The 15,635-nt window shown below is 51.2% G+C and overlaps 1 protein-coding gene across 1 annotated transcript in view; it reads right to left on the reverse strand.

The window, feature by feature from the left end:
- The window catches only part of MAP6 (microtubule associated protein 6), a 76,701-nt gene that overhangs the window by 15,679 nt on the left and 45,387 nt on the right, over positions 1 to 15,635 (reverse strand). The window contains exons 2-3 of the mRNA XM_037131558.2: positions 4,565 to 4,778; positions 2,308 to 2,504 (exon numbers count right to left, since the gene is read on the reverse strand). Of these exons, the coding sequence (XP_036987453.2) occupies positions 2,308 to 2,504; positions 4,565 to 4,778 (411 nt within the window). The remainder of the gene's footprint in view (positions 1 to 2,307; positions 2,505 to 4,564; positions 4,779 to 15,635) is intronic.

Below are 15,635 nucleotides of genomic sequence, written 5' to 3' on the forward strand. Positions count from 1 at the left end.
AGAGTCAAAGTGAATGGCAAACAAGGTGTTAAAAAGCTGGCGATACTGATGGGTTGAAACACACATTACAAGGTCATCTCAAGCCTCAAGGTGCAGCAAGGTAGGGAACTTAGTCCCTGGGGCAGCCAGGTGGGTGGTGAGCCCTATAGTTTGGGCAGCACAAACCTGAACCAGACGCAGGGATCAAGTCACTGGTATCCTTCTGGTTGTGCTGCTGTGGAGACGGGCTTGTTTATACCGCCCTAGGACAGTACAGATGTCTAGGACAGACCGGCGGCCGACACACAGGCATTCAATAAATAAAGGTTGAATAAGTGGTCCCCTATGCATTGTAGAATTTGATTTACTTCATCTGCAGAAAATGTAGGACTATGCTACAGAGAAATCCAAACTTCAGCGAACATCCACGTGTCTGAGTGATGCCAAATCTTGAGAGAATGAACAGACACTTGCACATTCCTGGACAAACTTAAGATCATGTTGACAGAGCGTTCTGGTTAATGGTAAGATGAGCTAGCGCATAGGTGGAATCAGAACTGAGACCAGCTCGGGTCGTTTCCAGATAGGCCTCAAAACCTGAGACTCGTGAACGCTAACCTCACTCAGATTTTCTACCTTCTTCAACCCTCCTCCTTCCTCACAGTTCCATACTCAGAGGTGGACAGGAAGGTGGCAGTGGGCCTGGCTGAGGGCTTCATCTTTCGGAGTCCTGTTCTCTTAAGAAATACAGCCCACATAGCACATGCTCAATTAACCCACAAACCACTTCTCCATCAGCTCCAAGGTCACAACCCAAGCAGTGTAAACAGACTTGGCTGCTTCAATGGCCGGAACACAAGAGAGCACACGGAGGCTCGGTCTCCCCAAAACGGGAAGGACGGAAAGGAACTCTGCGCGCTGCACTCAGCACCACGACTATCTAACCACACACGAAAAGGAAGCCTGAGCAGAGGCTTGGCGTCACACAACTGCCCAGCAATTTCCAAGCGCTGGCGACAGTGAGCACTTCGAGGACAGGAGAGAGAGAGCACAGCGAGCAGTGCGCACGTCACAGGTTGGCATGTGTCGTTTTTTTCTGGCAGGTGTTTTTGGGTTCCCTCATGAGCACTGGGTTCTTTCACGACACCTCTTTGACTAATGCCTACAACACAAGTCTAGCACAGCTACGGTGGCACCTGCCCCCACGGGAGCCTTTGGCCACACAGACACACAACACATAATCCATTGAGAGCCACTTTTATTCATTAAGGAGGTCAAAAATGCTTGCTAATCACTTAGCAGGGAACTCTCCTAGTCTCAGCTAAGTCACAGGTATTTCCCACAGCCTGAAGCTCAGCGTCCTCCGTCCTCCCCAAGGAGCAGAGTAAGAACAGTTCAGGAAGGGAGAGTAAACACTGCCACACTTGTCACTACGTCTACCTCCTGCCTTGTGTGTCTCAGGCACAGGAAAGTCACGTTCTAAACACTGTCCCACACCTTGAACTGTCTTCCTCAGTCACTTGTAACCAGCCGCTCTGCAAAATCGGCAGCCCCGGGTAGGCCGTCGGCTGAGGGGAAACAGCAAACAATGCCTTCATCGCTGTCACCTTCCTGTGATCTCCGGAATGTACCTAAAACCCCCAACCTTCACCCTGCCCCAGTCATCAGGGGCCTGTCTTCTACTTCACATACCATTTAATGCCTACCGATAGGAGACTAAATGCAGCCACACGTATCTAACAGAAGATTCTATGAAAAAATTACTTAACTGACACAACTGATTTTATTAAGGCCAAGGTTTTCTCGCATTGTGTTTTCAAAATATGTCCACAAACGTTGTCAGTTGCTGAAGGCCAGGTTAGGCTTCCATAACACATGAAAACTCTCCGAATTTGGGAAACAACACATTCACCTACAGTTCCAAATCGGTCACTGACTCTGACCTTGGGGAGGACTAGGAGGAGGACATCCCGCAGACGTTTCTAAGCACTACCAGGAGATTTCCCCCGCAGCCACCTGGGAATGGCCTGCCTGCCTTCCTCACCAGCACGTGGTCTCACCAGCCTAGGGGCAGGCCCGGCCGGTGAGCCATTGCCTCCTGGGCTTCCAGGGCCCTGGGCACAGCCACAGGGGCACAGAGGAGAGCACGCCACACAGCCTCTGAAAACAGGCTTCCTCCCTTAAAAGAAACCAAACCAAAGAGCTCCTAGAACACTCAGGACCAAGACAGATGAGAAGCCTCTAATCAATTTTGTGGCCTTTTTTGTTGGTTGGTTAAAAAAAGGGGGGGAGGGGAGAAGAATAAAAGGAAAGTGCAGTGACATTTACTCTTTCGCCTCAGCCAGTTTATTGTTCATCTCTTTGCTCTGCTCCTTGTCGTCGGGCTGGGCGGCGCCAGGGCCCTCTGTGCTCTTTTTCTTGGAGGCCCGGCCCGACACCACCTGCTTATCTTTGGACTTCCTCGGGGGCTTATGGCTCACTGAGGTCTTTTTTGGTTTGGAACTCTGGACACTGGGTTTCTCCACCTGCATGGAGAGACAGACAGACAGATAGACAGACAGCAAATACAGAAACACAAAAGGGGAGGGAGTGGGAGAGAGAATTTAGAGAGAAGACATGATTAATTCAAGGATAACGGTAACGATGACATTTGACACCAGGGGAGCACACAGCATAGAGTGTTTCCACTGGGCTTCTAGAAGGCGTCCGCACCCTCTGAGCGGGCAGCCATCTGGCAACACTCCCACTGGTCACACCGGACCCCCGGACCTCTCTCCCTGGCCCACCCCGGCGGGGGACCGTGTCACTGTTTGTGCTGCCCGCCTCTACTTTCTGTGGGGACATCGGACCTCCCTCCTCGCCCTGTGCAAGTCAGGCAGGTGTGTGACTGACTTGCCTTAGTCAGTGAAATGTGAGCAGAAGTGACGCAAACCAGGTCACCTCCAGCCGGACTCAGAGTCAGCGCGTGCCTCTCGGTGCTCTCGTCCCCTGCCACAGGGGGCTGCCCCTTCCCTGAGTCCCAGAGCAAAGAGGTGACGAGGAGGGGAGCTGCATGGCCCCACGATGGATATGTGTTGTAGAAATAAACCTTTGCGACATAAGACACAGAGGCTCTGGGTGGGCCATCACCGCAGCACACGCCCGCTCCCCTCTGCTGCCGTCTCTGAGACGGTGCACACGCGTGGAGAAACGTCCCTGCTGCGGTGTGTGCGCCAGGCGGTCCTCCTCAGGGAGGCCTTCGCCTGCCCAGTCGCCCTGCTCTTCCCAGGCCGGCCCTCCGGACCGAGTGGTCCAGAGGAGCTGCTCCAGCCCACTCCACTCCCCCAACTCCCTCCTTAGCTCTGCCCCCTTCATCCCTGAAGACGGCCTTGCCTTCTCTTTCTCAAGAACTCTGGGGTCACTGGGGGCCATCTCCCAACATGTCACCCACCTCCCATCCAACTCTAGATTTATTTTCCCCAATCTTTTCTCCTTCTTCCCTTTACTCTTCTCTTGCCCAAAGCCAACCCCATGTCCTGGGTCCTACCTCATCTGTGGAAGAGGGACAGAGATGACAATGGGCCTCACAGGATGGGTCACTCACCTCTGACCCATTCATAAGGTAACCAGTGGGCCTGGTTTGCCCAGGACCGAGAGCTTTCATAGAACATGGAACTTTCACTGCTACAGCTGGACGGGTGCAGGCACACTGGGGCGGCACCTGTCTGACCTGCCCACCAGTCCTGACCACAGAGGGAACCACGGAGGGCAAGACTTCAAGCATAAAAAAGGCCACGTAGGTTCTCAGCCTTTTTCTGCTGTTATAGACAGCTGTTATCTGCATATTTCCACGCGACCTGACCCCAGAGAACAAGCCTGGCACACATGATTCCTGCGTCAGCAGCCGAATCCCCGACACGCTTCTTCCTCTCCCGAGTGTACTCTGGGTTGCAAATAAGGCAAAGTAGTGTCGTTAGAGGAAAATCCCTGAGCCCACTGTAAGTTACTTAGTGATGCAAATCATCTACAGACTGTTTATTGTAGTAACATGTTACTCAAGTCACATCTTCCAGCGGACACAGCAGGCGTGTGTGACGAACTGCTTGTGAGTGGTGTTTATCAAGGGAGAGAGTAAGAAAGGGTAGGTGATGTTCAGGGACACGGGGGTAGGGGGTGTGGGGTGAGAAAGTGTCCAGTGACTGGAGCTGAGGAGGAGGCCGGGCCGGATGGGAAGGAAGCTGGGCAAGGGTGCCCCCAACCGTGAGCAAAAGCACAGTTATTTTATGACAAGGGATTCGGGACCCAAATAAGGTTTTTCCACCACTTTTTTTCTGGGCTTCTCAAAATCAGAAGCTAGTTTTCTGCACATCTGCCTATCTTTAAGCTGTTTTTATTTCAGGTAACGTTCCTTTTACACATTCCTCTTGAATTTAACAGTGGTTCCTGTTAAGAAGCCCCTCTGACTCAGTGCTGCAAACAGGAGGGATTTCAATCCAACCCTTGGGGGCTGGACCAGAAATGGCAGCAGCCCCACCCCCACACTCTGTGGCAGCGAACCCCTCCACCCCAGGCTGTGCTGGTGGGCTCCCCACAAGATCTGCCTCACCTTTGGTGGTTCTTTGAAAGGTTCACTGTAGAGGCTGCGTATTCTTCTGCGTTCAACGAACTTATTGTCAGCTGGTGTTGGCTTACTGGCCTCCCCTTTGAACTGGGCACTGTAGCTGGTCTCATGAACCATCTTATCATCTGGGGGCTTGTACTGGGGCCTGGCTTTTATTGGTTTCACAGGCTTGATGTCCGTCCATGCTCTGAATTCATTCCTGTGAATCAAAGAAAGCACAGGTACTATGAAACCTCACACACCTGGAAGCGGTGATCCTCACCCAGAGCTGCAAACTCACGATTAGTGCTCGTGGCGCCAACAGCAGTGTGGCTGCAGTTGGCTGCACTCTGTGCTCAGAGTTAAGTGCCAGTCTTTCTGTGGCCAAGTTGCTGCAGGTTTTGACCTGCACCACAGTAGTGCCTGGGCGCAGCGCTCCCAGCTCCCAGCGCCCACTGAGCGGTCAGGGCCAGGCAGTTCTAATCGGCGCGTCTTATTTTCCCCATTTTTAAAAATGAGGCTGAAAAACTCAGCCCATCCAGTCAATCATTTATGGGTTTGTATGGAAAGTAATACAAGAATTAATAATGATACAAGAATAAACTGTGTTTTGCATACTCACAACTGTACACCTGCTTTGCCCTGCCTGTATAATTGGACACCTGCTGTCTGTGAGGTCAAAGAATTGTGAAAGTTAAACGATACGATGTGTTAGCGTTGCATCGGACAACGTGCCTGCTTTATTGTGGCCAATTGTCAAATACCAGTTGCCTTCGCCACTTTGTCCTGATGAAGAACCTTTGCTATTCAGAATTTTTAAGGATAATTCCTCCCTTCGACAGCCCAGGGCTTGCTTCTTGTAGTGCTAGAACTTTAACAATCCTAATCACTTTAGATGGATATCCATATGAGATGTCTAAATGCTTACAGACCCTAAGCGAGCACACGGTATGGATATCACGACCAGGACTTGTGTTGTTGAGATGTGTATGTGTGGAGAGTCTTCGCCCGCTTTGCTGTGAATGGCTTTGGTCCTTACCCTAAGTGACCCCATCTTCTGCTTTTTCTTAGTGTGTGCGTTTTCTTGTTCACAGCAATCTCTCTTGTGGTTTCTAATGAGCTGATTCTCATCTGTCTGAGGACTGGAGAGTGGATGGTCAACACTGTTTAAAACATGGTAAAATCAATGCAGCTGTGGCTGAGGTAAGGCCACAGGGCTCATCCTGTTTGCTGAGTGCGTGAGACTCAGTGCCTAAGCTCTGTGGCACCCAGCATCTTCATTGTGTCTGATCTTGTCTGGGCCACCAGAAACTGTGTTGTGGGAAGGGAAGAGTCCGTGTGCAGACATCTGTGGAGTTAGGTGCCTCTAGTGCCTTCTGCCACCCGCACAGACAGCGCCCTCCTTCAGGGAGCAGAGAGAGTGCCACGCACAGGAGACCACGGGGGTGGCAAACGGTGCTCGGACTATGGTGGAGGCACACGGGGTCTGTCCAAACGCTGCCTCTGACTCGGCCCTTCCCCTCGCCGAGCCTTGCTTCCCTGCTTTGTTAAATAAAAGAATCACAGCAGACTATGTCCTTATGGTGTCTTTCTGGCTTTGAGGCTCTCTGAGTCGATGAAGCTGGTTTGCTAACTATGGGCCACTTGCTGGTCACTTGACCTCCTGAGGGAAACTGGCTCCTGTCTGAGCAGAGAGACCACCATTTCTCAGATGTTCCCCCAAGCTCCAGAGTCGCCCTCCGGGGGCAGCTTGGACCTCCACCTCGATGCGCCACCAGCAGCTCACACCAGTGTCCTAGAACCAAACTGTGTCGGCTCCCCTGCCGAATCATCCTCTCTCGGGTCCCCTCCTTGCTGTTTCTCCCATTCATTCACGAAATATTTACTGACTGCTTCCAGCAGGATGCTGAGCTCTTTGAAGCTGAAACTGAGGAAGAGCAGGCCCTGGGCTGGAGGTATGAGAGGCAGAGGGATCCGAGGTTATTCCTGGACAATACGGTGGGAGCCACAGAGGAGGAAGGAGTGAGGAGCGCAGAGGAGGAGCTCCTATGTGGCCCCAGAGTGGGGGCCAGGAGTGGGGTTCTGGAGTGGAGTCAGAGAGGCTGATGGGGAGTTGGCCAGAGGAGGGGGGGGCAGCAGGTTCCAGGCAGAATGAGGAGAACACCGAGACTTGTGAGAGCCACGGGCAGTTCAGGTGGCTGGGTTGAGGCTTGTGTGGAAGGAAGGGCACGAGGAGCTGGACAGATCACAAAGGTCCTATACCAGCCATGCTAGGGGGTTGCTCTGGACTGTGTAACACTGAGGTGCCAAATGGTTGCAAGCCAGGGATGAGTGTGGCCTGATTGGTTGTGGGGAAGAGTGTAAATGGTGGACAGAAGGGGAGCAGCGAGGCCTGAGATTGTGCTGTGAACCAGGAAGAAGGTGCAGCCCTGACCCGGGACAGTGGCAGTGGGGACAGAGAGTAGGGCACCGTTTCAGGAGAGACCTGTGGACGGGCAGGACTTGAAAATGGCTGGCAGGGAGTTGGCCAGAGGAGGAGGGAGCCGGTTCCAGGCAGAGCGAGGAGAAGGAACTGGGGAGACTCCAGGATGTTGGTCCTGTGGGCGGGGGTGCTGCCCACTGCGATTGGGGAAACTGGGTGAAGGGGACTTGGGATGAGAACTGAGTCCCTCCTGATTCTGTTAATGGCACCCACTCAGTCCAGCATCGGCGCTACTTTTTGATTCTTTCTCTCCTCCCCTCCTCCCTCCTCCACCTTCCATAGGCCCAACCAGTGACCGAGACTCGACTTCTGAACCATTTCAACTCTACTGCACAGGCTCAGGCCCAGCCCAGGTGACATCTGGGGCTCCGGCCACCACTGCCTACAGAAGGCTCCGGGCTGCTTCCTTCCTCCCGCCCCTCGTGCCCGAAGCCCGGCCTGTTAGATGAGGCCCTAATGCTTGGCCTGGACCTCCCAGGAGCCAAACCAGTAATAGCACGGCTCTGGAGTGTGTAATGGCAGCAATGCGGGCTCTCTGCCCCGATCTCTGCCTGCTTCCAGAACTAGGACTGAGCTGGGCAGACACTGGCCTTGAACACTGTTTCTAGGTCACCTCTCCCAGGCTGCCAACCTCTGCAGCAGGCTCTGTGACCTGACAAGTGTCTCACTGTGCGCAGTTTTCATGGGGTGTGTCCTCGGGAAAAGCTTCGTAACCCCTGATCCTGAGAATCTTTGGCACATCATCTTCACATGACACTGTGTTAATGAGTCCCATTAATACCATGATAAGGTCACTAATTATGACAGGCTGTTAGGTTTAAACCCAAATTCTGTTACTTAGAACTGTCTTTGAACTTTCCACAACACTTTCCCCAGCCATATGTAACAAATAGTCATATGTCATAAAAACAGAATTAGCTACTATTCATTAATCACCTTTTACCAGCTGGTGGGTGGGTTGGGGTTTTGTTTTGTTTTTGTTTTTTTGTATATATATTCTCTATAGTGCTTGCAACAACTTTGAAAGGAAGTAGTACTATATCCCTTTTACAAAAGACAGTAACCACGGCTCAGAGAGGTTAAGTAGCTTGCATAAGGCCACAGAACTGGTAAACAGCAGAGCTGAAATCCGAGCCCAGGGCACCTGCCAGCCCTCACTGGGGGGTGTGGCCTGCTGCCCACAGCGCTGTGCTGCAGCTGCTGCAGAGGCTTTTATGGCACAGACTGGACTCCATGACATCTGAGCTCCTCCAGCTTTGAGAAGCCCCACCCACAGCAGTATAGGCCACACCCTGAGGTCAGTCATATCCAGTGCCTCTGGCCACAAGTTCACAATCCCCTGTAGTCACGAACTTCCCTTTCTGTGACCAGATTTCAGCTTCATCATTCATTCATTCATTTACGCATTTGGCATTTGTCAAGCACCAGCCATCAGTGTGGCATGTGGCCCACAGGGAGGAGTAAGCCACGGTTGAGGTGTCTATAGTTTAGTGGCTCGGGATCTGTCCATGTGTGACCCTAAGCAAATGGGACAGAGTTCAGAAAGAAAGAGAAAAGGATCTTTAATTCTGAAGGGGGGAGTGGGGAAGGGGTCACTGGGAAATGCAGACAGAGCAGGAGGTGAAGGGAATTCAGCAGCAGCCTGCTTCTGTGTGGCAGGTTCAGGGAGCAGGCAGACTGCTCCAGGTGCCGGAGGGTGGGGTTCTTGGAGGGATGTCAGGACGACCGGGCCAGGTAGGTGCTGGGGTCACGCTGTGCAGAGCCTGCCATGCCATGGGTGACAGGCCTGGGGAGCCACTGAACATTTGAGCAAGGCTGCACTTGTCGTCCTCCACAACAGTGTCCTCCTCCTCTCAGACTGCCCCAATTTAAATCATCCTTCACGGCCCAGCTCGGGGCTCTCCTCTGCCAGGAACCCCTCCTGGATTTCTCGGCCCAAAGTTTCCTGTCTCTCAGCTCCTGGACCCTTTATGGTAGTTTCCAACTTTGTGGTTACCTGTGCAGCTTCGTGTTGTTCTTTAATGCCTTTCTGAGCTCATTTAGTCTCTCTAGTAAGAGTCTAAGTAAGATACTTACTAGAAAATTCATGAGAGAACCCTACCTTCAAGTCCAATCTCATTTGCATAGCTGCAAAGGGATGTCCTTTAACCTGTCCTGTGTCAGACTGCAGGTTAGGGGCAGAGCTGATCTAGGACCTTGGGCCCCACCTGCCCCACCAGGGCCCTTCCCTCACCCAAGCCACACTCCATATCTTTGTTCCATTCTTCGTATGATGAAAGGGCTTGGCATTGAGTGAGCATTTAATGAAAGCAGCTGTTATTTTATTTTATTTCTGGTCAGCTCATGGCCCTCCTCCTGAACCCTTCCTGCCCTTCCCCACCCGGGGGGTGCTTGCCCCTCGGAGACATGAAGACACGCTGCATGTGCTTCTGTTCCTGCGCCGCTCATTATGAATGGCATGGTGGCGTGCTCACAAGCCTGTCTCCTGTCTAGACAGAGCTGCCGCTCAGCAGGGCCTGAGCTCTCTGTCTCTGTGTTTCCCTGGGGCACTGCACAGCGCAGCGCAGAACACTCCAGAAACACTTGGAGAGTTAGAGAAACGAAGGATTCTGCTCTACTTCAGACAGTACTTCTGAAGGCTGCTCACACTTGGGGCTTTTCTCATTGCTAAAACCACCTCTAACCCCCACGAGCCCTGAGTCGCTAAGTCCCTACGGGGATGAGTTCCCCATACTAAAGCAAATGTTGGGAGTCTGCCAAGCTTTCATAAACCCATCTCCTTAGATTGACAGGAGGCAGCCCAGGGCCGCTGCAGAGTGAAGCTGCCCTGGTGGTGAAGGGCTGGGGGCAGGAAGGAGCACCTGAGCATCAGGGGCAGGTACGGAGAGGAAAACGTAATTAACACCTACCCATCACCTTCTTTAAGCTCATGGCAACTCATGGCAACTCACGGCAGCTTCGGCTCCCGGTAGCAATCACAAGAGATCACCTCCCTTCCACTAGTTTGGGTGCACACCATGGTGAGGCTCTGGGCGCACCAGGGAAGCCCCACCTGTTAGTTGTGCCTCTGGCACCCCAGAGCACCTGCCACAGCTTCTCCTGTGTCATGAAGTGAGGGGGTCACAGGGACAGGATGATCTCCAACTGCATTGCCAAGGGCCCACTGTCTCTTCCGCAGCGGATCCATGGGTGGAACCCTGTCGTGAGGCTTGATGCGTGGTGTAGCTCACTCTCCTGCAGAGGCAGAGGAGGCTTTGGGATGATGATGTCCCTCTGTGGGTGGTAAACTGGGGCTCAGTGACCCCTCTAGCAGCAGCTCATTTGTACTGGGAAAATCTATAAGGAGAAGCCTGGGCCAATCACCGGCTTCCCTCCACACCCAGGAATGACAGAGCGAGGTTTAGGTGAGCCATCTCCTGGAGACTTGGTGGACAAGATGCTCCTGGCCTGCTCCCTTGGGACTTTTAAACAGCCGCATGGTCACGGTCAGAGCAGCTGCTAGAGCAGGACTTTAGGATCTTGTTGACCAGGCAAAATTTCTAAAAGAGCCAACACATACTCTACCTCCATCTCCTCCTGCCTGGTCCCTCTGCCCCACCTCACCTGGGGTCGCCATACCTTTTCTGCTGGACCATGGCCTCAGGATCCCAGCATCAGGATCCTGGTCCCAGTCTCCTCACTGTGATTGTTCTGGCACTGGCTGCGGGAGAAATGTCCCTGCAGCTCTGCTGTGTGCACGCTGCTCCCCGACTAAAACGGCTCAGCAAAGCCCGATTTCCTACAGGACCCGGTCCAAACTAAGGTTCCTTTTAGTTCCCACATGTTATGTGTGACTTAGCCCCAAATTACCTTTCCAGCCTATTTCTTTATTCTCATTAGTCATTCATTTGCATCGTCATTGTGAGCATTTCCTGTGTGCCAGGCTCTGCACAAAGCTCTTTAACGCGTCACCCATGTGCTCCCCACGACAACCCTGCACCATAGGTACTGTCAACAGCTTCGCCAGTGAGAACCCCATGCCGTCCTTCCCTGAACACAGACTGTACTTTCCTACCACTGTGTCTGCCCACGCTGTTCCCGTTCCTGGCACGCTCTTCTCTCCACACCTCCAGCCACTGAAATAACTACACGACCATTCGTGCAGGGCTCAAGTGCTCTCCCCTCCTGGGAGCCTGCCCCACCCCGCCTCCGAGTCAAGCTTGTCCGGTGTTTTCACCTCTGCACCACTCACCGTGCTTTATCTTAGGCTACCTGCGTAGATGTCGTCCTGCCCTTCCAGACTGCAGTAGCTGGGGGTCAGGACTGTCCTTTCACATCTGTGCAAGCCCCACCACCATGCCTAGGACAGGAATTCACAATGCAGCCCCATCTCGGCCATGTGAATGGCTAAGCAGGAAGTCCCTGGGCCGCCCCGGCCTGGGAGGGGCATGAAGGTTGCTATGCAAACATCTCATGGCATCTGGCAACTATGTCACTTTCCCACAATATGTCTTCATACTCTTTTGACACCCCTCCCTTAGGTGGGCCTTAATTGCTCTCCTCTTGAATGTGATTGAATTCGCTTCCAACAAACAGAATATGGTGGAGGCGATGGTATGCAGCTTCCGATTCTGGACCAGTAAAGGCCTCGCGCCCTCCTTTTCTCCCTCTCTTGTACCACTCACTGCGGGACGGGGAGCTGCCGTGCTCACTGCTCCCTGGAGCAGCCCCCATGGAGCAGTCCCTTTAGCAGGGACCTGAGGCTTCCTGCCTAAAAGCCATGTGAGTGGGCTATCCTCAGTGCGGGTCCTGAGCCCCAGACAAGCATTCAGATGACCTCATAAGAGACCCTGAGCTGGAACCACCCAGCTAAGCCATTCCTGGATTCTCACCCTCAGACACCACATGAAATAATAAATGTTTGTCGGTTCAAGTTGCTAAGTTTTACAATAATTTGTTACACAGCAATAGATTCTAATACAGACCCTGATCAGAGATTATTTTTTCCCATGCAAAAGAGTTTAAAAGCCCCAGGCTTCATGTCAGCAAGGCTGAAGCACTGGTGTGAGCAGAGCACAGGAAGTTCAAGTTCCCAGCACATCTGCAGTGTCTAGTCAGGGGCGCAGGTCATGCTCTGGTCATTAGAAACTGAGGGTGAACATTTCGCAGCCTTCACTAGAAGGTAGCAAAGCCTCTGATTGCAGCACAGATGGTACAAGTGCACCTGCCTTGGGGCGGGGCCAGCTCAGAAGCAGAAACAAGGAAAGACAGGCACTCATGGGAGAAAACGACGACTCAGGGCACACAGCACAGACGGGGTCGGGCAAGTGCAGGCGGAGGTTAACAAGGGGAAGGGAAGCACAGACGCCCAGCCAGGGGAGAGCTGGCGGTTCAGCGGTTCACTGGCGAGGGCACGGGAGATGGACTTGGCCCAGGCTCTAATCCTCGGGCCACTCCCGCACCTGTTCTGAGCTGCAGTGAGCTCATTTGGAAAAGACAGACTCAAGGCCTCCAAAGAGGACTGGACGTTTGCATCAGAATTACGAAGTCCACAGTGGACAACTGTATATTAATGTGTTTGGTTTTCATTACAGAGCTGTTTGTTCAAGAAAAATGACTCTCTTCTATGTCCCGGGCACAGGGGTAGAGATGCAGTGGGAACAGGCAGGGGCAGCTCCTGCCTCTGGGGCCTCGCAGTTAAGGTGGGGCGAGCAAACGGCCACGCAGACCGTCAAACTGTCCGTCCAGCTAGTGTTACATTTCTGATCACGGGAGCCAAAACAGTCGGGTGTCCAGTGTGGGCAAAATCTAGGCAACAGCTTACAGTGCCAGGTTTATTTCTGAGCGTAATTCATATTAGATTTGAACAAAATAGCATTCAGTGAATACTTGATAAATTAAATCTCCAATACTGAGGGTCCACTATAAACAGATGTTTCCTTCTTAAGGCCTCGTCTCTGTGAGGCACATTTTCTTAACAGTGACTCAAGGGGAGATATTGACAGAGCAGTTATAAAGGGAGCGACTGAGACAGGCGAGAGCCGGGTGATTGATGAAGCCAGGTTCCAGAAGAGGGAGGAGGGGAGGCATCAGCTGAATGGCCAGAAGCTTTGGCCTTGGAAAGACAGTGTGATAGAAGAAGAGAACAGAAGCTGGCCTTTCATTTCTAATTTGAAAAATCCTGACATTCACAAGAAGCAATGAACCAGAATTGTACCAGACACAATTTTACTGCTGTGAAGAATATATTCATGTGTTAATTGGTACAGATGACTTATTGACAGAAATGGAAACTTAGAATAATGGATTATTGCCAGCTACTATCATATATAAGTTCCACTTTTCCATCTATAAGCCCCAGATTTATTTCTTATGTATCCAGTCCTTGGAAAATAAAATCCTTTCCTCATCTTCTTCACAACAAAATGTTCACATTCCTCAACTGCTTTATAAACAAAGAAAAAGTGTGCATTAAGATTTCAATGGTCTAAAATCTTCCTACAGATTTTCATAGCTAATTTAAGTTGTCATGGAGACATATTGAGTCTCTGTTCAGAACTCTTGTCTGCATTTGTTGCTAAAGTGTTCTCTAGGAAGCGAAGCAGGCGCCTTCACGAACTCCAACAGAGCCAGTCCCTGGAAGCTGTCTGTTGCCAGGCTATTGTCGGGAGTTGGTGAAGGGACCTGAGATTTGCAGATTAAAAAGGAAACCACCCCTGAGCCCAGAGGAATGGGGGGGTGGGGTGTTACAGAGGGGTATAAGATTAGAGAGAGGTGTAAGATTGCTTCCTCCTGGCGAAAATGACTGGATTGAGAGAGCAGTTTTAAGATCTATTCACGCGTGTCCTCTTGAATGCATCTTTCAGCTTCTTTTGTGTGAAAGGGAATGTTCGCATTCTAACCATTTAGAATGGCTCTTTTTGGCTATTAATAGCTAATAAATGCAAGCACACCAATAAAACCATGTTTGATGATTTTCTAAAATAAGAAAAGCACACATTTGGGCAAAAAAAATATCTGTATGTGAAGAAAAGCTTGAAGCTAATGTAATGTGAATGGAGAGTAAGCGTAAAAGCACCCTCCCTTCTCCTTCCAGGGGAAGATCTGCCACGGGTAACAGTCGGCAACAACAGCTGTCGGGACCCCGGTTCCTTCCTTAGGAAAATGGCTCATTCTGCAGAGAACTGCCAAGTCTGCCACGGGCTGCACGAGGCTCCCAGGCCCCCGTGCACCTGAGAAACAGTGTCACACACAAAGAACACCCTCGTGCACAATATGCAGAGAATTATGAGGACGGTCAAAAACGGAATCTGCTCGAACTAGGAGTCCATTCGATTCCTCACAAATTGATTCAGGTGGCAGTGTTTACAGAACACTCACTATGCAAGGAACTGTAGAGCAGAAAAAGGGTGCAAAATAAGAAACCTATGGGTGTAGAGGTGGAGGATAAGAATGGGGGAGGATGAGGGAAGACCCCGAAGGAAAATCAGAATGATCTTCTGGAGGGTGGGCCTCTTATTGTACAGGCTTCCCCCACTAGGTGGGTGTTCTAGGGACCCCCATGTATCAGTGTACCAGGTGGTGGTGTTGTGAGAGGCTGTTTTTGTCTTCAACATGTTTGAAAGAGAACACTCAGCACGTTTGCCCATTTCATGACAGGTGATTTACAAGCGCACCTGTCCACATTGTGCTGAGGGTTCAGCAGTTTTGACCATAAGGGGCATGACCCCTGTGCCCCACCCTCCTTACTCTCCTGATCTCGCCCTGAGCGACATTTTTGTTTCCCCAGATGAAAAAAGTTCTCAAAGGGAAACATTTTGTTGCTGTGGAAGAGGTGAAACAAAAAATGGTCAAAGCACTAGAAGACATCAAATAGAGTTCATAAACTGTTCCATGAAGTGGAAAAATGTCTCAGTAGGTGTATTGCATCAAATGGAGAGTGCTTGGAAGGTGACTGAAGTTTAAACATGTAAGGATAAATACACAATTTTTATAAATAAATTTTGGGTTTTTTGGGTCCCCCTTCATATGTGATTAAAATAACTACACATACAAATACACCTCAAGTAGAAAAAATAAGAGCTAGATGAGAAGTTATAAGAAAACTGTAATGACTGTCTCCTCATTGTGCCTCATCCCTCGTGTCCCCATTATTGTCTGGTTTGTTTACTAGTCACAGGAATATCTTTTCCTGCGCCGGGGCAATAGTGCCACAAGACCACAGGGTGTCCAGCTGAGGCTGAGGGAAAACTGCACTCTTCTGGCTCGTGGGGTCCCCAAGGATCTGTGTCCACAACCTGCAGAACGATGGTTCCTAAGACGGGAAATGGGAATGCTGAGTGTGTGCCCTGAAAGGGGGGGAAAGTGTGGCCTCCTTCTGGGGGAAAACTTGGAATTTGGGGGTACACCCCGCAGAGCCGAGCTGCACAGAATGCCCAGGACGCTGTATGATACAGCTAGTGAGGTGCTCTGTGAATCTGTTTCCTCGCTCTTTGTCCTGTGCATAGGAAGTATTATGCACTATAAGTACCTTTTTCACAAATAAAGCTGGTGCTGCAAAAAAAAATTGTAAGACCCATGCTAATTTACTCTTCTAAATGTAGCCCAGTTATAAGG

This window comes from Artibeus jamaicensis, unplaced genomic scaffold, assembly GCF_021234435.1.
Source record: "Artibeus jamaicensis isolate MK-2021 breed Jamaican fruit bat unplaced genomic scaffold, CSHL_Jam_final contig_64, whole genome shotgun sequence".
NCBI classification, from domain to species: domain Eukaryota; kingdom Metazoa; phylum Chordata; class Mammalia; order Chiroptera; family Phyllostomidae; genus Artibeus; species Artibeus jamaicensis.